The sequence below is a fragment of the Sphaerodactylus townsendi genome, linkage group LG13, assembly GCF_021028975.2.
Source record: "Sphaerodactylus townsendi isolate TG3544 linkage group LG13, MPM_Stown_v2.3, whole genome shotgun sequence".
NCBI classification, from domain to species: Eukaryota; Metazoa; Chordata; class Lepidosauria; order Squamata; family Sphaerodactylidae; genus Sphaerodactylus; species Sphaerodactylus townsendi.
In genome coordinates this window covers 38,439,568-38,462,860 of record NC_059437.1, presented here as the reverse complement: position 1 = coordinate 38,462,860, position 23,293 = coordinate 38,439,568, and the positions used below count along the sequence as shown (strand labels likewise).

The window sequence follows — 23,293 nt, the reverse complement described above, 5'->3', positions numbered from 1 at the left end:
GTCCATGTACCTAGTTATTAATGGAGCATAGAAAACAGGAAGAGGAGTGAATAAAGTTAATAAATAGTATCGCTGGCACAGATTACTTTTCTGCTTTCATGGGATAAAGGTAATCGATTCTGCCTGCTGAATCAGTTTTATAGCACAGAATTCTCCACTCTCCCCACCCACAAAATACCGTGGAATCCTTGCAGTGGTCTCATGTTTACTTGCAAAGATCAGGCGCAATAAATGATACCTAGTGGAACTACTTTTTTTTTTTGCTGTCAACACTTGAATTACAGGCGTGACAGAGTCACGACAAAAGGTTTACTGAATGACAAGAGCATTGTGGCTGAGCAGAGGGAGCGCTACCGCCAGTACTCTGTGATAGTGGAGGAGGTTGCAGTGCAGAGTGGAGAAGGCCTTCTCTACCAGGACACTTACGAGGATGAATACGATGATACCTATGATGGCAACCAGGTGGGAGCAAATGATGCTGATTCGGACGATGAGCTAATCAGTAGAAGGTGAGTTTGGAGTTCTCCGTGGATTGGCCTCTGTCATGATCCATGTATGCATTGGGGCAGCAGAATCAGAAGTTGTTTTTAAGCCTCAAATTCAAGGTGGGAACCACCAGTCAGAAACAAGGCCATTTTTCTGGAAATATCCACCCCCACAGGGACTGGAAGATGGGTGAACTGCAAGCCCCATGCTATGGACCTGGAAAATCTTGTGGATGCAGCCATAGTTCTAGTTATATATTTAATAGTTGTATCTTACTACTATATGTGTGCATTTGGTTGAGTGGTACACAGGGCACACAGTGGTCATGTTTCTGTTTTAGTTTCTGAAATTTTCCAATGAATCTCTCTGCAAGCCAGAGACCGAGTACCATTGGGACAGGATACTGAACTAGAATTGGGAGACCCAGGCAGAGATGCAAGGAAGGACCCTTCTGAGGGTGGGTCTTTCTGTTGTGTGTCTGCAGATGGAATGCACCAGTAATGCCCAGCACAGAAATGCCCCAGAATGACCTGCTTCCATTAAAAGCGGAGTGAAAAGAAACAAAGCCCGAGAAGTGACTCATACAGAGATGCTATAGGGAGTCTTCTTGGTTGGTGGAAACTTTGGGACCACAGAAGCTGTTAATTATGTAATTTATTGTTTGTATTTTACTGATTGAATATCAGAATTACATATTATATCATTTCAGATCCATAGGGAGGAAAGGTTTATTAAAATAGGGGCTTATTTTGGTACTTGAAACCTGCAGTTCAGCCATTTACAAGCCCCCTTCCCCCCCAGTACAGCTTATGATATGCACAAGAATATTAAGGGTAAAATGAGACTCTGAGAAAATGTGGAGGCATATCAAAAGCCCCACAAGGCTGCTTCCCTCTTCTTGCTAGCCTCAACAAGGCAGAATAAAACTAAGTTTACTATCAACTTCAGGGCTTTTATAGAAGGGTTGAGCATATTCCATTCCCGCCCAATGGTAAGAACTGGAGGAGTTCCTTGCATGTCCTTGGGCAGGGCTAGACTTTGAGTTGTCACCGCGGAATTTTCACTTTTAAGACTTTAAAATTCTCACTGTTTTCTTTCTCCTAACCCGCTCCACCCCTCCCCTGTAGGCCGTTTACCATTCCTCAGGTCCTGAGATCAAAAGACCAGGAAGAGGACGAAGAAGAGGAGGAGGAAGAAAAAGTGGAAACAAATGCAAAGGAAGCTGCAAAGGTGGTTTGATTTGCAAGGGTGTGGGGAAAAGATCATGGATTAAGCACTTGCATTTATGTCTTTGGTGTGACAAGATTTAGTGTGACAAGATCAGGTTTAGCTCATGGGCTCAGAGCATCTTCTCACAATGACCAGTTTCAACATAACTATGTTTCTGAGACATGCTACCTTTTGATGGATTCCTGAGATCAGCTTTCTGATCGCTAGTTTGACAAGTTATCAAGAGCAGGTTTTCTCTTGAAGTACAAAGCCTCTGGGGTTTCCCGGTTGTATGGCCGTGTTCCAGTAGCATTTTCTCCTGACATTTCGCCTGCATCTGTGGCTGGCATCTTCAGAGGATCATGCCAGCCACAGATGAAAATGCTACTGGAACAGGCCATACAACCTGGAAACCCCACAACACCCCAGTGATTCCGGCTGTGAAAGCCTTCGACAATACAAGAAAGCCTCTGCTACCATGATTGCTGGAAATGTTCTGCTATTGTGGTGTGAGGCATTAGGTATGGAAGTCTGCAGCTTGGCTCTTTCCCCTCCGTCCCCATCCTGTTGCCCAACACAGACATGTCACTATGCTCAGAATTCAAAAAATAAGAACCAAGTCTGTGTACTACCTTTTATCAGGACCAGCTACAGGGACACAAAACTGTGTGAGCTTTCAAGTTCGCGAGAACATTTGCTCAGGCTGGATGTGACAAAATACAAAGGATATGGGGGAGAAAAAGATGTTCCAGGCCATGATTTTAAAGACGTTCTCTCGTGGAATATCAGAGTGCATAGATATACATAGATGCCCTTGATCCCAAGGCTCCGTTCAAGTTCCTCTGAGCAAGAGAGAGAAAAAGACAAATGGTGTTTTCCATTGGAATGATAAAAGTCAGGAGAGTTCTTTTGATCTCTCTTAACACTACGTGAGATGTTCAGGTTCCTTATAAGGCTGAAAGTAAAGGAATTTCTTGATAATCATCGTATGAACACCAAGCCAATTCTCCTTCATTGGGATTCATGTCTGAATGCATGTCTGAATGGAGTATGGGCAGGAGCCTGCGGACAGTGAGGCCTCTTCAGTACAGCTGCCTTATTTCCAAGGTCGTCGCAGCAGTGCCGAAATAGCAGTTCTCTCTCTATTTTTAATAAATGCATGTATACAAGCCCAAGCAACATGCTATTAAGTGGCTTACACAGCTGTATGCACACAAAGTATATTCCATTTATCACCGGAAATGGCTGTGAATGTGAGTCCTCTTTATGTTTATTTATATTCCAATAATGTATAAACTTTTTTTTCCAAAGCTCCATAAACTCCAGCACAACTTTTATTTTTCTCCCTGTCTGAATTTGATTACGGTAGTTAATATGCTCGTAATAATAACCTCCCGAGCTTTTCGAAAGCCATTTATCTATTCTTGCCTCGCTGTCAAGTTTCCAAATGTTTTGCTCAATATCTTTGCACAGTTAGGAAATTATCTGCCAGCTTCCTTCCTAGCAGATTAGTTGAAGAACAGAAATAGTTTGGTTGGAGTAGGGTGAAGCACTGAAAATGTTATGTTGGGTTAATTTTCCTAGCAGCAGTGACGTAGGAGGTTAAGAGCTTGTATATCTAATCTGGAGGAACCGGGTTTGATTCCCAGCTTGGCCGCCTGAGCTGTGGAGGTTTATCTGGGGAATTCAGATTAGCCTGTACACTCCCACACACGCCAGCTGGGTGACCTTGGGCTAGTCACAGCTTCTCAGAGCTCTCAGCCCCACCTACCTCACAGGGTGTTTGTTGTGAGGGGGGAAGGGCAAGGAGATTGTAAGCCCCTTTGAGTCTCCTACAGGAGAGAAAGGGGGGATGTAAATCCAAACTCTTCTTCTTCTTCTAGCTGAGGGAATGGTTTGCTGTGCATGGTTTTTTTCTCCCATTTTTTTTAAATACGAAGAAAAACTGTATTACAAACTTCTGTTGAAAATTATTATTATTATTATTATTATTATTATTATTATTATTATTATTATTATTATTATTATTTATTTATTTATTTAATTTGTATACCGCCCGATCCCTGAAGGGGACTTGGACTTACTTCCAAGTCCCATGAGCAGGACCACTCTTTTGAAAGCTGCACCCTGTCAAAATCTCAGCAAGCAATGTTCTTTCTATTCCGTGGCAGGACCATTTTGTGCAGGACCCAGCGGTGCTGAGGGAGAGAGCTGAAGCCAGGCGGATGACTTTCCTCGCAAAGAAAGGGTAAGACCCTGATCTATGAAGGGAACAGCATTGCTTGGTATTGATGATAGCTCCAAAGAACCTGCTTCTTTAAGAAATAGAAGCCATGGGCCTTGACGTCTGTAGCTGCCTAGTCATTTTTTTGCCACCTCTCTCTGATCACGTACATGGTGGCATTTCGCACAGTGCTGCCACTCTTGCCTTGTGAAGACCTGACATGTATTGTCTCTTCTTAAAACTGGACCTATGTTGGCCACTTCCATTTCTCTGGCAAGAAGGCCAGGTTTAGTAACCAGCTGCATATTTTTGTTGGGAATCAACCATTTTCCACTTAATACACAAGAAGTTCCTGTCTTAGAGTGACCAAGGCCCCTTCCGCACATGCAGAATAATGCGTTTTCAAACCACTTTCACAACTGTTTGCAAGTGGATTTTGCTATTCCGCACAGCTTCAAAGAGCACTGAAAGCAGTTTGAAAGTGCATTATTCTGCATGTGCGGGAGGAGCCCTAGTAATTCATTTACAGTAGTAGAGGCATGGGCATTTCTGCAGTGAACGCCCCATTGCAAAGCATTCATTCCACTTTTCTGAAATGTCTTTCCACCCTCAGTAATCTTTTTGACATCTTTTTCATTTCACGCGCTGACCACCCCCTTCTGTTGTTGCATTGTTGGTCTGATGCGGTTTTTCTCTCTCTTGGAGTCTGCCTGTCTCAATGAAAAAGGAGGGCCATAAATAAGAGAGATACAGTATTTCCGTTTTCTGTTCCAGTGTCTTGAACAATCTGCTTGTTGCATTTCTTTGCTTTTGTCACGACTGTGTTTTGCCTACTATTAAAAGACATCTGAATTGGCCTAAATTGGCCAATTGCAGTATAAAGGGACTAGGAACATTTGTTGACTCTTCCTGCTGCCTGGTGCAGAGCTTGTGGCAAAGGGTTTTCTTTCTATGTACTGCAGGTATAAGCCAGACAACTCAGCAGCTGTTGTCGGTGGCGCCAAAGGACATGGCCAGAGTCGAGAGACAGTACAGGAGCGGAGGAAGAAAGAAGCCAGCAAAGGGGCGAGGGCAAACCATAACCGGCGAGCCATGGCTGACAGAAAGCGTAACAAAGGCATGATCCCATCCTGAAGGCCGGGAGAAGGGAGCCTGTAGTTACATCATGGAAGGCATCATGCTCCCAAATTTAGGGTTCCTGCCTTCAAACCTGACTCTGGTTACTGCCCAGTGTACATAACACATTTGAGCTCATTACACAGGAGAACTGCAACCACTGTGTGTCATGATCTTTATAGTGATGGCTCAAAATACTTGTATTCGCACTCAAGGAACCTTGCTGTTCTTTCAGCTGTCCTCCAGGTTCTGTTTTGGTACGGTGAACGTAAATGCCTTTGTCCATTCGGCCAAATTCCATTCAGCCCAGCAGTGTTTCAAGCAGCCAAAAGCAGGATGCCACCTAAACAGGGCACGAAGACAACGGGCAGCCCCTGTTGTTTTGCCTTTAACGTCTGTTATTCAGAGGTGTGGTATTTCCAGACAGGGGGTTCCATTTGGCCATCATAGCTGTGTTGGCAGACAGATAGGATAGCCTTAGCTCTCTTTTAAAGAAGTCTAAGCTAATAGCTGTTATATCAGGTGTGTGCATTGTCCCAGAGTAATGCCTTGGTCTCAGTTCTGAAGTGACTATTCATCACTTTTATCACTTTCATTGAGGTGACTTCTGGGATCCAGCATTACAAGGGATGAAAACTTCCATCGGGATTGGACTAGATGATATGTTCACAGCCTATTTTTAAAAAATTGTCCCTTGCTAATAAAATGAAAAATCCAAGGACAGCAAAAATTGAGCGAAAACAGAATTGAAAAGTGTTCTCTACCATTCTACTTTTCTCATGGGGGTGCATATGGCTTTCCATCCCGAAAAGGAACTGTCCTTTATGGTCCTGTGGGATGATGGGGGCGGGAACCGGAAGACATGCTTCCTGTAGGCCTTTTTGCCCATCTCCGTATTTATAGAGATCCAATTTTTCTCTTCCCTAATGGAAGATACACTGCTACAGCTTCATAACGAAGAGAATGAGCAGTGACCCATCAAGTGATTCAGCCCTTCTTCCTCATATGCAAAACAGGTAGTATAGGATTGTTACATGTATTGCATATACACACTGTGATATTCACACATATATTCGGTTTTTGGCTGTCAATTGCATCTGGCTTAAAGTGAAGGGGGGAAGGGGGTTGGCTATCAAGGCACAGCTGAGGGGTGAACACTGCAAACAACTATCAGTAAATTTCAGGTTTGGATGATAAAAACCCCAAAGTTTTTGGTAAAAGTCCATGGGTATTGGAAATTTCAGTTCTGACCAACACTGCTTCTCAAGTCCATGCTTTATCAGTCACAACGTGGTTTTAAGAAATTGCGTTGGGGATACCTGCAACTGAATCCTGCCCTTAGTCACACTGGGAGCAGCATTCAGTTCTCCCCCTCCCCCCCCCCCCCCAAGTGGGCTAGCGAAGTGGCAGCGGTGGAGATTACTGCAACTGAATGCTGCCCTTGGCCATGCAGAAAGCAGCCTTCAGTTGTCTCTCCCTACCCTGAAAAAGCTGAATTCCGTTGGGCTTTTTCAACACCAGGCTGAAACAGCCTGGTTTTTTTTATTGGTAATCCCACCCCTCAATATTCACCATTTTTTGTGGTTCAGGTTTATTGAACCCCCATCCCTTACAGCACCCTCCTATGGTTTTCAAGGCAAGAGATGTTTAGTTTGCCATTGCCTGACTTTATGTCATGATTCTGGGTATTCCTTGGAGGTCTCCCATCCAAATACTTTCCAGTGGGTGTGACTAGCCAAAGGTCATCCAGCAAGTGTCCATGGCAGAGTGAGAATTTGAACCTGGCCTTCCCAGATCCTAATCTGGCACCTTAACCACGACACCCTGCTGGCTCTCTTGGCCACTGCTAGACCAGTTCTTAAGAGACAAACTTTTGAACAGCAGCAGTTTTAATTTCTTCAGTGGGAGGCTCTGCAGCAAGTTGCTGCCTGCTGTTTTTGAAGAATGTCTCTGTCTGCAGTGGCGACTAGGGCATCAGTCACCTTCTCTTTTTGACACAAAATAGGTTTACTTGCACAGGTAGGATGCTACAAGAAAACAACCAGTTTTTTTAAAAACCCTGGTGCATGACACCCACTGGAACAGGATGTCCTGTGGTAGAGCACTCCCTAGACAAGCACCATCACCAGTTTAACTGCCTGTACTAAAAGCATTAAGACTCTGGTTATACACCGAAGTCCTTTACTGAATCTTATTTTTAAATACTGTGACAACTGGATTTTTTCATCAGTGAACTCTGTCTAATATAATCTCCAAGCTAGAGCATAATGTCAGACGTTGAGTGAGTTCAGTGATGTATACCAGCTTTGCAGGGAGACATAACTGACACCTGAAAGCTGACTCAGTGGCGTTCTCAGCAAGAAGATGGAAGTCAGCCAAGGGGAAGGTATATGGCAAATCTTTCTGTGCAGGCAAACCCCTACAAAATGGCTTTAGGTTGTCAGTATTCATTAAGCAGAAATGTGCTAAAACCAACTGCTTCTGCAGGGAGCAGATGGCAGAAAATAAAAAGGCATGTGGGGGTGCATGTTATCTGTATTTAGATTTTATCTACTTTACTTTCTGTACTAGCCACATATTACAATTCAAACATACATTAGGGGGTTGGTTTTCATCCTATCTGCTCGTGTATCCTGAAACGATTTCAGGGTTTCATTTGATAACAAAGCAACTGTCTAGCCTTTATGGGTGGAAAAACAATGGTAATAGTTGTTAATTTTAAAATGGATTACATGGAGTTTGTTCTTCAATTGAAGTCAGCCTTTTTTTTGGTCAGCGCACCCATTCCCACTGAAAGCAGGAGTCACAATATCTTTAGTAAAACCATGATCAAGAAAATAGGCACAATATGCTAAATTTTGCCCTAACTCCTTTTTAGTATTACAGCCAGGTTGGAAGAAAAATACTGAGCGCAAAGGCACAGTTTAGCTCCCCTGTAGATACATACTCCACCTTAGACATTAAGATACTAGAATAAGATACATACTCCACGTTAGACATTAACAGAGGGATATATAAATAAACAAACAAACAAATAAATAAAAGTACATTCTAATTCCCTTGCCATGGCAAGTCTGGCCCTAATTTCACCCAAGAACAGATGCTGCTCAGAAAAGAGTCATGCGAAGGTCTGAAGTACAAGATAAACATATCTGAGAAGGTATTTTATTAGGCTACATTTCAACACAACAAGCCCAAGTCCAGGTAACTTTATCACTCTTGAGAAATGCACTCTGTCTCAGATAGACACACATGGATGGATGGACACGCGCCTTCTAAACAGCTAGCGATCAAGAAGAAAGGTTTGTGCTGAAGGGAGCGTGGAAGGTTCCAGCGGGAGTCTGGCATCTCCATGCTTTATTCTTCACCAGTCTCATATTTATGCTTGATATGCTTCCACAGCTTCTGCAGAGCAAAGAGACAACAATATTCTCTAAAGAGTTGCAGGGATATCTGGTACTGAACATATTACAGTCTGGCTGTGACCATCAATTTGTACTCCTGGGATTGCTGGGATATTTTTGCAAGGAACAATAATACAGCTAAAAAATGATATAAAGATAGTTTCCAGCAAAGATGAGCAGGGGATTTTGTAAGCAATAGTCCCTTTTCAACTAACAGAAATATCAAATAATTTTTGTGGTAGTGAACTGCTGATCACCTGGCTCTTCCTGAGCTCTAGCTCCCCCCCCCCCCCCCAATCAGCGCTGTTGTCCGTCACTACTCTGGATAGTTCAGCCTGTGGGAAGGAAAACCGCCTGCTGATATTTACACAAAAGTTGCCTAGATCGTAAAACACAAAGAACCAGGGCTCCCCTTGTGGTACCAGGGCCCATTCTGGGTGTGTGTGCGTGTGTGTTCTTGTGTTGGGAGGTGGGGTCCAGCGCTGACTCGTGATCAGTCAAAACCACAATGCGGAAAGTCGTAATATAGGATGGACAACTGTCGTATTCTGCTACTCCTTCAAGGGATGCAGATATTTTGGGCAGCCTGTGTGCAGTGGGACTATTTAGCTTCTCTGGACATCTTATATTCATCTGCTCTTCTCTGAGCCTCAAATAACAAGAGCAGTCTGAAGACTGCGTTACCACATGCACCTAAAAAGGGCAATAGGCCGCTTGCTACTCTTCCTCGCAAGTGACCATAACATTGACTTCACTGCCAAGTCTTTTTCTGCACTACTGACTTCACAATTTACCACATCCCAAAACATAAAATCTCTAGAATGGAAGAGGATACATTTGTCCCTCCCACATCACCGGGGTTAGAAGCAAGCCCCCCCTCCCCATGTGGAAAAGCATGTAAAATTGTGAGCAGCAGGGCTGCAGGTATTTTGGGCAGCCTGTGTGCAGTGGGGCCATTTGGTTTCTCTGGGCATCTTGTATTCATCTGCTTTGGAGGTGGCGGATGTGGGGGGCTTTTCATCAGCTCCCCTTGTGGTACCAGGGCCCATTCTGGGGGGTTTTTGTGTTGGAAGGTGGGGTCCAGCGCCGACTTGTGATCAGTCAAAACCACAATGTGGAACGTCGTAATGTAGGACGGACAACCATAGTATTCTGCTGTTCCTTCAAGAATGGCCATGAAGCACAGGATTACGTATAGCTACTGAATATGACTGGCCACCACATACTATCCAGAGGCGATGCGAAAGTAGCAGCTAACTAATATTGGCTCCACCCCGGCACGTCCTGGGAGGCCATGGTGGCCATGCACAGGCAGATGTCCCCCTTCCTCTAGGGCAGTGGTTCTCAACCTTCCTAATGCCGCGACCCTTTAATACAGTTCCTCATGTTGTGGTGACCCCCAACCCTAACATTTATCCATTTTACAGGTGGAGAACACTGATGCAGAGAGTCTTAGGCGACCGCTGTGAAAGGGTCATTCGACCCTCAAAGGGGTCCCAACCCACAGGTTGAGAACCACTGCTCTAGGGTAACTGCCCCGAGGAGGGTATTTCCACTGGTGTAGGGCTGTGCCACTTCCACAACTGCCTTCAGTTCCCCCACCCCAACTCTGGTGTTAAGGCCCCATGCAGGATGCAGTGGCATAAGTTGAACTGGTGATATACTCAAGATAATTTATGTTTTGGTTAACAGAAATCAGAAGTGCCACCCTGGCTTTCAAAACAACAAAGGGCAGACTATTACAAAGAACACAAATAGAACAGATGGAATACAGACTTCAGCAATATATAATCCGGGTGGGGGGAGCTAGGCAGTAATTACTGTTACAAAAAGTCGGTCATTACAAGCATGTCAAATGTACTCTCCTCCATCCATTCATTTCAGAGAAACACAGATCCCAATACAAGACTAGAAGCTTATTAACCCCTCTGCCAAAGGGTTTAAGCCTAGACCATGCTAGAAAGCAGCACACTTCTACTTTGAAGAGAGCCTCCTCCTTCCTTTGAGGAAGCTGAAGGCACACCACGAAAGGAAAAGGCTTCATTAGCTCCACTAAGGTTGCCAACTCCAAACTGGGAAATTCCTGGAAATTTGGGGTGGAGCCTGAGGAAGGCACAGTGGGTTGGGAACCTATAATGCCATATAGCCCGCCCAGCAAAGCAGCCCTTTTCTCGAGGGGAACTGCCTCAGTAGTCTGGAGATATTCCTGGTGTCCTCCAGGAATCACTTTGGAGGCTAACAGTCCAAACAAGCATCTGTATGGCTAATGGTATTAATAGTGTCTCTAATATTCAATATACATACACTTCAAGAATTATAAATAAGCTTTTATCCTGTGTAGACACTGTGTAGACTCAGTATAAAAGCTTATTTATAAGCTTATTTATTTATAAGCTTATTTACTTATATTTTTATTTATACTGTATATGTATGTATGCTATGTGTATGAATATGGTATATTGCTTGGATTGCTAACCTTTGAGCAACCTACCCCACTTAATCACTTGGAGGCTGGCAAGCTTAAATCCCAATACCCGGAAGGCCAAAAGACAAGACCTCACAGATTTCTGCAAAGCGCTTGACCTTCAGCACCCGCGGATCCACTCCCTACTAGCTCGTGGCCCACACATGTCTTACTTACTCCTCTGTTCATGTGCTCATAGAGAGCATCTGCGCCCTGGTCGAAAACCCGCTCGAAGAAGAGGGCGCCCACCACGATCGTGAGAGCAAAGGTGGAGGTGCGGCGGAAAAGCAAGTTGTACACTTGCCTGCCTAGCGCCATCTTTACCTTCTCTCCCACTAATGCGCAGGCGCAACTGCTCTTTTCTATATCAAGGGAGGCCTCGCCGGTTGGCTGGTATTGGGGAGGCCTTCCCGCGCGGAATTATGGGTTTTGGAGTCTTGCCTCTCTCGATGCGGTAGCCGACTTGCCAGTTGTTCCTTAGAAATGGACTTTAATTCCCATAAGGCTCTGCGACGCATTCTCGTGAGTGCTGAAGCGATTGGGAGTCGTAGTTTATTTTTATGTCATCCGTGTTCATCCGTCTTTTCTTGGGGGTTAAGAGGGGAAACGCGCCCCGGACTATGACTCTTACTTCTTTGTGAAGTGGTTGTGGGTCTACTTCTTGCTCCAAACTAACACGTTTCTCTACCAAGTGTCAGGCGCTGTACATATGTAGCATCTGTAGAGCGGTGAGTATTTTGAACTTAGCAACATGGGCAAAATGGGGAGGGTGTCAAGTATGCCATTCATGTATTCACAGTCCTCCGCATGTTTTCTCAGAAATAGGTTCTTTGGAAGAGTCAGAGTGCTGCTATAGTGGTTAGAGGACTGGGAAGGCTTAGGTTCAAATGCCAGTACTTCCATAAGATTCACATGGGAGCTTTAGGGCAGTCTCTCAGCCTAACTTTAACTCTCAAGAGTTTTGTTTTTAATGGCACAACAGCATATAAATACATACATATATATCATAATCACTGCTACTAATAGCCCTTAGTTACACATTTTATTTTTGACATAGCATAATAAGGGGATCCAGTAATCTTCCCAACATTTTATCCACCCCACAACCCAACCTTTAATCCTTTAAACTGCACAGTGATGTAGAAGCATGTACTACAGTACTCTTTTAAGTGTACTTGGAAATTAATTCCACTGCACTTTGAAGGGCTTGCTCTGAAGTGAATATATGTAGCGCTGTAGTAACCATGTCCGCCTTTGCAAGTACATAACTGAGACTGCGTGATTTCTGCCACAAAGTCTGGAGGAAAGCCTGTGGAAGCTATGGCCAACCTGATGAAGGCCCTCACACTGGGAAAAAGAAATGAGATGTGTGTTTGAGACCTGCATGGATACATTGTACTTAACCTTCCCTCAGAACGTTTGTTCAGTGGACTACACACATGGGGAAGCGCTACTTCTGCGACTACTGTGACCGCTCTTTCCAGGACAACCTCCACAACAGGAAGAAGCACCTGAATGGGGTGCAGCATCTGAGGGCCAAAAAGCTCTGGTACGACTTATTTCGAGGTAGGAGGCAAGTTCTCTTCCTGGGAACAAGGAAGGGGCTGTGGATCTGGCAGAGAGTGAGGGAAACCCTCTTGCACAAGCAGAAGCCCTTTAGATAGCTTTTAGATTCTGTCTGCTGGCTGTAGGATGGTGGGTTTTAGCTATTTTCATGCAAGGAACAGGTAGCCTTCTAGCAAATAGGTGGGATCCAGGAATAAGAAATGAAGAAGGGACAACACATTGTATTCTTCTTCAAGTTCCATTTGGAATGATGACTTATTGCTAGCTTTGATTCCTGCGGGAGAAGGCTGACTTGGGCATCAGCTGGACATGTGCCAGGCCATAACAGGAAGAAACGCTGGGCCTGGTTTACCCACTCATGTGGCCCTTCTGTGTTCTACAGATGCTGCAGCTATCTTGCAGGAGGAGCAAAGTAAGAAGCCCTGTCGAAAGTTCCTGCAGACAGGTACACACTTTTTTCTGTTTGAGTGCATGTTTTCGTTAGGGCTGCTCACAATAATTGGCTTAGTCAGAGGAGTAAATTAACTCTGGGAAAGGCCAGTTGGTATCTGCAGAGAAAGTCTTGCCTGCAAGCAGGGGCGTAACGAGGCAGCCCTGGGCAAACTGTAGCCCTGGGCAAAACCTGAGTTGGATGCCTCCCTTGGGCCGCTCCACCCGCGACCAAATTTCTTTTGCACCAGGACATTGGTGCCTGCAGGGTGCATTTTAGACATATCAGCTTCCTGAATTTCAGCATATCATCAAGGAGACTGTCCTTATGCTCTCCCCAAGTTGGTGGTTTGGTTCAGGAGTCCAAAGTTGGACTCCCAAAGGGAATGCCCATCCCCATTGTTTCCAATGGGAGCTAACAGGAGATGGGGCTACCACAGTTTTGAGGTCCATAACTTTGGCCCCCCCTGAACCAAGTACTACCAAACAGAAGATGCCATCATCAAGATGATACCCTGAAATTTAGTGCCAATACATCAAAGAAATGCACCCCTGCAGAAACTATCAATTTGCCCAAGAATCTTTTATTCTGCATTGAGTTTTTCTGCATTGCTATCAGTAGGGGTTGCAGGCTGTGGGGGCACATTTCACAGGAAGAGCCTGATCAAAACTTTCAGGGTCTCATCAGGAGACTGCCCTAAATAGAAACCCCCAAGTTTGAGTGCAGTTTGGTTCAGGAGACCCAAAGTTATGGACCCTCAAGCTGCTTAGCCCCATCTCTATTAGCTCCCATTGGAAACAATAGAGATGGGAGCCACCCTTTGAGTCCATAACTTTGGACTCCTGAACCAAACTTTATCACCAAAACTTGATGGGTAGCATGAGGACAGTCTCTGATGATACTCTGAAATTTTTGGATGCCATAATAAAAACTGTGCCCCCTGCAGGCCATAAATGGAAAACCACTAAAATACCCCAAAACGAACCCAGCATTTTGATGCCCCCTACAAGATGATGCCCTGGGCAGCTGCCCACCTTGCCCAATGGGCATTACGCCAGTGCCTGCAAGGAAACCCGGTTTTACCGGTCCCCTGCCCACAGGTTTGTCAAGGTGTAGTGAGAGGCATGTTTGCAGTTTCACTCATAAGGGAAACGTAGTAGCGTGAAATCAGAAGTATCCCATGCTGTAATTTTAAAATCCATTATCTCAGATTTCATTTGTGGTTTGTATTTGGGGTTGTCCCTGAGCTTACATGCCTCATAACAGTGACACTTTCACTGTTATGGCACACTCTAATAAAGAGATGGATCATCTGCAGAAAAGGTTGGGTGGTGCGGCAAAGCATACTTTTAGGCCCTCCCCACTAGCCAGGCTGCATTCTTAAGGGCAGAGCAGCCTGTTCCTCTGTTCAACGTAGCTTTAGTTAATGAACTGACAGGAACTAATTTTTCAGTACATTCCTAAGTATTGTTGCATTTTCAAAGTCTGTGGAAGTCACTCGACTTAAAAGGGTTAGAATTATTGCATTCACATATAGTCCACTTTTCTTAATGGAACTGCAGGTCAAGGATATAAATGTTTGGATTTTTTTAAAGGCTGCATAGGTTACGCTGTATGAATAGGAATTATTACATATATCCTGCTTCTACAATGATGAGTGTCTGCTCAGGTGAGAAATTCTGAGACTAGACTAGTATCTGCTGGAAAAGCTGTGACTGGAATATGTTTGCAAATGCATCACTTGCATAAATGCATTCACCTTGCCTCGCTGGGGCTAGACAAATTATGTGTGCGTAGCAAGCAAAATATGGACCTTTCTGTTTCTTCTTTCTTGTAAATGTGGAGAGAAGTAGGATCCTGGGACATTGGGGGGAAAAATCACAGAGTGGCTGAGGGATTTATCCCTAAGTTAAGAAGTTCCACTTGCTCCCTTCTAGTTTCTTACTATTTTACAGAAACTGTCCATGTCGTTTTTACATTCTTGTTTTTCAATCCACAAGGGCTAGAAACGATCTCTGCTTAAAACATCCTTTGGGGATGGGGCGGTATAAAAATCCAATAAAATAAATAAATAAATAAATAAAACAGCCAATATCTTTTGTGGCGATACCCAGTTCTGTGCTCAATACAGTGCTCTGTTCTGTTGCTCCCTAGTACACATGATAGCAGGCTGCACATTGACAGTGGAGACCTTACTCCATCCCTGCCCTGTTTTGTGCTCTCTTTACTTCATTTGCCCTTCTTTGGGTTTCCTTGCAGGCCAGTGTGATTTTGGCTCCAACTGTAGATTCTCTCACATGACCGAGGTGGATTTGGAGAAACTGAATGCACAGGTGCAAGGTAGGTGGTTGCCAAAGGGTAGGCTGCAGAGGAAACAGAAGCCCTGATGCAATTTCCCAATATCTGTTTCCTCAAAAATCAAGATGTTGCATCATGTGGAATCCAGAAGCAGTAGTAGGAAGTCCAGGGACTTTGTTCAGTCCACAGTATTAAGTCTAATTTATCTGAACAGCTGAAGCTGCCCTATACCCATTTGACTGCTGCTCTACTGAGCCTAGTAGTTTCTGTCAAGCCCAGCGATGCAGCAAGCTAGAACAAATGCACTCGGTTGGCTGTGTTCACCGACAGAGCAGCAGGTCCCCAGTCGCATCTTGCGAGGGAGGAATTAATTGCAAAATTAAAAAGCTCCTATGAGCTCCAAATATCCACCCACAGAGGATTCTGACTGCTGATGTGATTCATGTAGAGATACATGGGATTTGCCTCTCTAATTGGGTGGCCTCCTCAGAGCAGTGACTTGCAGAGACTGAGAGAGCGAGTTCTGTGTGAGGAATTTTTTTTTACCATTTCATGCACCAGAAGTAAACTTTTGGGGGTGGTGGTGGTGGTGTTTGTGTGCCTCCAATATAGTAGGAAAAAAATCACAGGTGGGCAGCCCCATCCACGAGACAGGCGCCTGAGCACGGCACCATGGCTGTGCTGTCCTGCCACTCCCGAAGGGGCTTCCTGGTTGCACAGGGAGGCCTTGCAAGCATGAAAGCCTCCCCTCCACCAAGGAGCCTCCATTGGGCTTAACACAACTTGTGCCACCAAACAGGAGTGTATTAGTGTGTAGCTTGGGCATAATGCGCCAAACAGCCGCTCCCTGGACTTTCACCACTATGCCAACAGAGGCAGCACGGGCGTGGGAACACGGACACTGTAGTCAGTGCCACCTCCCAGTGCCAGAGGAGGGCAGCAGTGGCTGTGCATCGCTGAAATCGCCCTTCTGCCAGGGTAAGCACCCAGGGGTGGGTGAATCTGCCGGCAAGGCCAGCATGGCACTCTCACAGTGTACTTGCCCCCCTCCCTTTGGATGGGGCTCTTCGAGTGCTAGACTTGGGCCAAGATGTCCTGCTTTCAAATCTAAGCTCCGCTGAGATGATAAAATGAGATGCTGAAGCAGTCCCACAGGTAGAGTTAAATCCTGGGTCCGTCTAAGTAAGCATCTAGTGATTGGTAGTGATGGTGAGTTCAGTCTTGTTTTGACCCAGGCCAGTCTAGATCAAAATTGAATTGGACCAACAGTGACTCTTTGAGGTCTCTGCCATTCCCCAGCCACTCATTGTTTGTACAAGAGAGCCTGGGAATTGGAGCCGGGACCTTGTGCATGTGATTGTCACATGGAGAGGCCTTCTATTTGGTCGACCATGCCAATGTCATATATAAAAACACAGTTCCATATCTTTTTTTCAAAATTGGCTGTCCGTAAGACCCAAAAAATAAGTTTCTGGTTTCATTTGTATATTACTCTTCACAGACTTCTGACTTCTTGAGTACGTTTGTATTTTTAACTGGAGAACCCAGGGATTGAACCTGGACCTTCTCTGTGCAAAGCAGAGGCTCCTCCACTGAGCCCCAGCCCTTCCCTGAGAACAGGAGGAGTGACATGAATCAAGGGAAGCAGTAGGGCCCAATTCCCCCAGGCTCCCCAGTCATACCTTCATGCCACCGTCCAGAGAAAGGGAGCGAGAGCACACATGATTCCTTCCAGATGTCGTCATTGCCCCCATCTTTCCTGTAATACTTCAGCCCATTTGGCAAGGCTAGGGCAGATGCATAGCTCCAAGGGGGCCGGGGTGTGTGTGACGCACCGGGCACACCCCCGTGGGGTGTGTGGCGGGGGCATTCCAGGACATGGTAGGGGTGTTCCGGGGCGGGACAGGGGAGGGGATGCACCAGTGCATTGGGTGCTTTCCCCCCTTGCTACACCTCTGGGCTAGGGTGTGTGTGTGTAAAGTCACTGTCGACTTGCAGCAACCCCAGCAAGGGTCTTTCGAACAAGTGGTTTGTCATTGCCTTCCTCAGTAGAGTATTTCTTGGTGGTCTCCCTTCCAAGTACTGGCCCTGCTTAGCTTCTGAGATCTGACAAGATTGAGCTACGCCACGCCACCTTCTCACCAAAGGCTAGGCTACCCGGTTGCTAAATAAAATGTTAGAAACACCCTAAAACTCTTTAATGAGCTGTGTCTACTAGGAAGTGGAAGCGTTCTGCCAAAAAGCTGGAGGGGGAGGTTGATTTGACTAGCTGCTTGTCTCGGGTTAGTTCACCAATTATGCTGGTATTGATTATTGGCAGCGGTTAAATGGGCTCAATGAAAGCAAAACAGTTGAATGGGCAGGCGAGAGAAGCCATTCCTCTGGGGGACGGCAGCAAACCTTCCCCCTTTCATTGTGCAAATCGAAACCTTTTTAATTAAAGAAACTCCACTGAAGAAAGTCCTGAGCTGGCTTCTGTTTTGACTTGCTCGCCGCAATGCTGAGCGCAGCAAACATTGGGGTTAATCCTGTTTGCTGCTTCTAGCAAACTTAATTGAGACAAGCTACATTCCAGGGCTCAGGCAGACTCCTTGACAGCAGGTGCATATCATAGTTCTTTGTCTGCTTGCAGACCAGGTATCATTGAGAAGGTATGAGTAGCTTACATGTGCATATTTATCAGGTGGTGACTCTTATGTATGACATGTATGACAGATGCTACTCCATTGGGCTGGGGAGCATCCCTGCAAATGAAAAATTAGCTAATCAGCGAGGAAAATTCTAGTCCTGTTCTTGAAGTGCTGCACTGGTTTTCTGTTTACAGGATTAAAAGAAAACAATATGGGGGAACATTCCAAAATATGAATTTCCCCAGCCTGCAATCTGAAGTGTTGCGGTCCATTCTACTCCCTCATTATGCTGCCTGTGAAGACCAGACCCTACATTTGTACAGTGTTAAGTAATAGATCGTTAAGGGTAGTATATTTGAATGTTGTCTAAAAAAGGTGATAAAGTCCCATCATGTAGCAAGTGAACCAGCAGTGAGCCCTTTATTTTTGTGTTTCTTGTTGTTTGCTGTTCCTTTTATTTATTTATTTTTACATTACAGTGTAGTGTAGTGGTTAAGAGCAGGAACCGGATTTGATTCCCCGCTCTATCACTTGAGCTGTGGAGGCCTATCTGGTTTGGGCTAGTCACAGTTCTTCAGAGTTTGGGCTAGTCACAGTTCTTCAGTGCTCTCTCAGCCCCACCCACCTCACAGGGGGATGGGGGGAAGGGAAAGGAGTTTGTAAGCCCCTGTGAGTCTTCTTACAGGAGAGAAAGGGGGGGGGAGGTTTATAAATTCAAACTCTTCTTCTTCTTAATCTAGTCACCTCAAGACCCCAGAAGGTCTGATGACCCCTTCTGGGTATAGTGGCTCAGAGCAGTGAACTCTGATCTGGAGTACCAGGTTCGATTCCCTGTTCCTCCACATGATGCCTGCTGGGTGACCTTGGGCTAGTCACAGCTCTCTCAGAACTTTCTCAGTCCCACCTACCTCACAATGTGCTTGTTGGGGGGGGGGAGCCACTTTGAGACTCCTTACAGTAGAGAAAAGTGGAGTATAAGAATCGACTCTTTTTTTCTTTATGTTTCCCACTGCCTTATTGTGTGATTCTTGAATAGCAGCTGAATGGCATATGACACATTATCCATCTCTGGCTGCTCATTATGTCTTTTGCTTCTGCCACCATCATTAATATTCAACAGGAGAGAAGAATAATTGGCTGCCATCATGAGAGTGGCGTTATCTTTCACTCTGCTAATTTTACACCCTGTTGGGAAATGTTTAATGTTTCACTTGGAAGCAAGGCATGCAGTGTCTTGTTTTAGAGCAGGTGGCGGAGGGAAAAGGGTTGAGGGAATGGTAGGAAATTGTGGGGGCCCTCAGTGTGGGAAATGAATCCCTGCTTGTGGTGGGTAGAGCCAGGCAAACATCTCTCTGCCCATCCTGTGTCATTCAATCCCTGTGAATAGTCCAGTAAGGAAAGATTCCCTGTACTTCCTGCACCTCTGTTGAGACCATCCTCTGAAGGCCTGCACAGTCTCCTTGCTTCTACTTCTCCTATCAGAGGGGAGGTGAGTCACAACTTGGTTGTGGCTTCCCAGCTTTGGATTGCTTCCCCAGCTTTGGATTGCTTCCCCATATACTTGCTGGGCACTTGGTTATCCTGTTTTAGATGAATGGATTGTGTTGTCTTCCCTTCCTTGTGATACTCGGTTTTGAGTTTGCTGATCTTCCTGTTTTCAGGGCCAGTGCTGTTGGCTTGTAATGCTTTGGAATCATCCTTCCTGCATTTGCAGAATCCCTCGTTTCCTAAAGGGCTTTGTATCTTGGCTCTATCTGCCTGACCTGTGTCTTCTCTGAGTTGTGGTTGCTCTGCTTAGTGAATGGCAGTGCTCTGTTTTCAGAGCAGCAGCAGCAGCAGGAGGAGGAGCAGCAGCGTTTTGAGTAGCTCATGGTCCTTGGCGTTGAAACCTGCAGATCATCTGTGAGCGCACGAGGGCCCAGCTCCTATTTAACTGCCATGATTTCCAGGCTGGCTCGCCTCCCAGGCTGTACAAATGCATCAGGTCTAATCAGGCCAGAAGGGCGGATTATTTGAAAGCCGTTCAAGGCTGGCGTCCAGTGTAGACTCAGGTTTGTAGGACAGGGAGATGGAGAGAGGACAGGCCTGGTAACAGCCCAGTCTCCAAATGCAGGAGGACAGCTGGGAAGGAGGTTCCACTCCAGGCCAAATTACTTAGGCAAAAGCTGTCAGCGCTGTGAGAATAACTAACGAAGAGCAAACTTAATGGAGTCAAAGGACAGCAGGCTAAAACATCTCTACTCTTGTCCCCTTCCCCAAAAAACAGAGGAGCGGAGAGCGAAAGAGCAGCAGCGAGATGGAATAGCAAAACCCCCGGGGACCATTGAGGAGTGGCTGGAGAAGAAGGCCAAGCGGCTCTGCTCTGCTCAGACAAACAGGTATGTGCCTTTTGGGCTTGCTCTTGAAGGTGTTCCTACAGGACTCCATATGGTCTCGGAAGGTCTGCCTCATTTCACAGGGAAAGGAAGAGGCATTGTTGACTTCCAAAGCGCTCCCAGAATTTTGCTCACCATGCTTGTATTCCACATCTGTTGTTATCGTCTGTGTAGCACCATGGCTGCGTAGCACATGACACTTGGCAGGGTAGAATGGCAAGGAGGTGGCCCCTGTCTGGAAGAACTTATAATTCAAATTCTAGAAGAAAAAGAAGAGGAGTTTGGATTCATACCTCGCCTTTCTCTCCTGTAAGGAGACTCAAAACCGCTTACAAACTCCTTTCTCTTTCTACAACAGACACCTTGTGAGGTAGGTGGGGCTGACAGAGTTCTGAGAGAACTGTGCCTGGCCCAAAGTCACCCAGCAGGAATGTAAGAGTGTGGAAACAAATCTGCTTTACCAGATAAGAGTCCACCACTTATGTGGGGGAGTGAGGAACCAAACCCAGTTCTCCAGATTAGAGTCCACCTGCTCTTAACCACTAGACCATGCGTGCTCTAGTGCTCAAGGAGACACCAGAGGAAAAGTCAAAGCTGGAATCAGAGGGAGTGAATGTTCACAGGTTTACATATAGGTGTCCGGGATGTAGGCTGAGAGGTTATTTCATGGGAAAAGTCAGGAGAACTATGGGAGAGTTTGTCCATTAGGTATAACAGGATTTCTCTTGGCCCTTCTGTGCAGCTCCATCGCCATCTTCTTTGGACTCCCAACAAACCCAAAAGGGGAGACAGTTATTTACTTGCGGCTCTTACTGGATCCCTGGCATTCCCAGGTGTGGAAGGCAAAGCTCACATCTGTAAAGCAAGACCTTGATCCAAGGTTGTGTGCCTGCATTCTTCCCTTCCTTCCCTTCTCTGAAATTCTCAGCCTTGTGCTCTTTGTTTCTCAGTTTTCCTGTCCCGGAGCTGCCAGTGAGGAAGACTGCACAGGATCCTTTTCTCCTCTTGGGAAAGGCACTGCAGGGTTCTGTTGGTGGCTTCTTCACCTACTGCTTGCCTTTCGAGCCCGGCTTGCTTGGTAGTGCTGTAGTAGCACTTGCCGTTCCCTGCGGCTTCTCCTGCCTGTTGCCTCTGCACTCACCTGATTCTGCCACAAGCTGAACTGAACAGCACCAAGCCAAGTGCCAGGGCTTCCTTTTGCTCTCTTTGGATGGCTCCTTTTGGCTGCAGCAAGGCAAGAGGGCTGTCTTCTTCTTGGCAGAATCTGGTGCTGCTGCAGGGGCTGCTAACTATGTGGGTTGCTGCTCTCGCCTCTGAGCTATTTATGTTGATCTGACTTTCAGATCCCTTAAAAAGCTTTAGCTGTATCTCTTCATGTGGTGGTGCGTTTTGGAATTGTGATTCCAGGCCTATTTTCCCGGGACGTGGGGGACACTGAGGGTGGCATCCAGAAAAGCATCCTGCTGGTGCATCTCTTCCCCTCACTGGCACAAGTATTTGAGCCACAGAAAAGCTCCACGGAGCCAGATTTCACATATGTATCAACCGTGGGCACAGGTGTATAAGCAGCAGGCTTTATAATGGTTGTGGTACATAAAACAGTTCTGGAAGGGCTGAAGGGCAGGGTGTGATGGCTAAAAATGTAAGTCACAGATTAGTAAATCCCAGGATCCGATTTTAGTCCAGCCATACTTATGTAGCCAAACCGCTTGTTTTTCAGTCTCACTCTCCCAGCTGCAACCTGGTCATAATAGTAATCATTCACTTCCCAGGGTTGCTGCAGGAATTGCCAAAATAATGCACCTGAAGCACTTTGAACACTGCACGAGCACGATATACATGCTGGTTATTTATCCAATGTTGTTGTCTTCTTCCAGTGCTGACCCTGAGGAAGAGTCTGTTTTTCAATACCCGCCTGGTTGGCCACCAGTTCATGAGCTTCCGCCTTCCCTTCAGGCTCCGCCTCCTAGTGGATGGCTGATCCCACCCAATCTCCAGTGGGGATGAAAGATGGTCAAAATCGGATGGTCACTGCAAATAGAAAGTATTGTACTGTAAACCCTTGTCTTCCCCCCCCCCCACCCTCCCAGCCTTGTCTTGCCCGCCCGCCCCCCCTCCCAGGGGCCTAGAGGAAATAAAGCCTGTCTTTCGATACATTTCTTGAACTAATACTGGTGTGTTATCTTTGAGAGTATGTACTGATAAAGGTCAAATCAGAGTTTTTGAAAAGATGGAGGAGGCAGGACCGTAACATGTGGTGAGAAAAATAAAATGTGTAGAGAAATGTTCGCAAGGCAAGCTATGGTGCATCTCAATCTGTTGGCTTTTAAAAAAAAAAAATATTTGTATAGCGCCAGCTTGTGTTTAACTGTATTACACCCCTGCCTTTGTAAATATATATTTTTCTAATGAATAAAGATTTGTGGGTTCCGGTGTGAGCTTGTGTGTATTTGTGCAAGAATTAAGCCCATTCTCCTCTGAATTTTAGCTGACTTCTCCAGAGTCTTGTTAGCCCAATCTAGGCAAATGGCTCTTCAAGAACTGAAACCATTTCTGGACTTTTCATTGCATGTTATTCCCCATTTGGCAGTTGAGGCTTTGACTTGTTCGATATAGCTCTGCTGGGGGGGGGGGGAGGAAGGGGGGGAAATAGCATTTGAACTTTGCATTGAGTGCAGAAACATCTATTTTTGTATCTCTTGATGATCTCTCATTTACTAATCTGCAGCATGTGTTTTGACAGGGTCTCATCACCAATAAATAGGATATTCAGTTACTGCAAACCGCAGTGGGAGGGGGCAGGCATGTACTGCAGAAAGATTCAGCAGCTCCAATAGCACTTTTTTAAAAACGCAGCTACTAGTGGAGGTTTTTTGGAGTTTTATGCTAGAAATCGGGATTCCATCTGCATTGTGTTCAGTTTCTTTGTGCTGCAGAGAGAACCTTGGCTCCACAGTGTTGGGAGTTAGATTTTTCCTTGCTTGGAAGACAAGGAAACTGATAGACAGGGAGGATTCATTGGGACTTACAGACAGATGAGTTAGGGATTGCACTTTAAGGCTGCAGTCCTAAGGTGTGCTTAGTGGGAGTA

At 45.7% G+C, this 23,293-nt stretch overlaps 3 protein-coding genes across 5 annotated transcripts in view; 2 read left to right on the top strand and 1 right to left on the bottom strand.

The window, feature by feature from the left end:
* ASCC2 (activating signal cointegrator 1 complex subunit 2) overlaps nucleotides 1-5,769 on the top strand; it is a 36,956-nt gene extending 31,187 nt beyond the window's left edge. Inside the window, 4 exon segments of the mRNA XM_048513984.1 lie at nucleotides 285-509; nucleotides 1,614-1,716; nucleotides 3,867-3,943; nucleotides 4,882-5,769. Of these exon segments, the coding sequence (XP_048369941.1) occupies nucleotides 285-509; nucleotides 1,614-1,716; nucleotides 3,867-3,943; nucleotides 4,882-5,053 (577 nt within the window). The 3' untranslated portion in view covers nucleotides 5,054-5,769.
* Nucleotides 5,770-8,171: 2,402 nt separating this feature from the next.
* Nucleotides 8,172-11,261, bottom strand: LOC125442552 (cytochrome b-c1 complex subunit 9). Its single transcript, XM_048513983.1, has 2 exons — nucleotides 11,081-11,261; nucleotides 8,172-8,440 (listed from the first exon to the last, which is right to left on the bottom strand). Exons 1-2 carry the CDS (start codon nucleotides 11,219-11,221, stop codon nucleotides 8,393-8,395), a joined length of 189 nt encoding a protein of 62 aa, XP_048369940.1. The 5' UTR covers nucleotides 11,222-11,261; the 3' UTR covers nucleotides 8,172-8,392.
* A 233-nt stretch (nucleotides 11,262-11,494) lies between these two features.
* On the top strand, nucleotides 11,495-22,640 carry ZMAT5 (zinc finger matrin-type 5). Of its 3 annotated transcripts, XM_048513980.1 has the most exons (7): nucleotides 11,495-11,631; nucleotides 12,318-12,469; nucleotides 12,852-12,914; nucleotides 15,159-15,239; nucleotides 20,094-20,205; nucleotides 20,945-21,082; nucleotides 22,080-22,640. In XM_048513980.1, the coding sequence occupies exons 2-7, from the start codon at nucleotides 12,343-12,345 to the stop codon at nucleotides 22,207-22,209; spliced, it is 651 nt and encodes a 216-aa protein (XP_048369937.1). In that variant the 5' UTR covers nucleotides 11,495-11,631; nucleotides 12,318-12,342; the 3' UTR covers nucleotides 22,210-22,640. The 3 variants fall into 3 exon arrangements, with proteins under 3 accessions (XP_048369937.1, XP_048369938.1, XP_048369939.1); XM_048513981.1 differs by lacking the exon at nucleotides 20,945-21,082; XM_048513982.1 differs by lacking the exon at nucleotides 11,495-11,631 and having other exon boundaries at nucleotides 12,338-12,452.
* The last annotated feature ends 653 nt before the right edge of the window (nucleotides 22,641-23,293 follow it).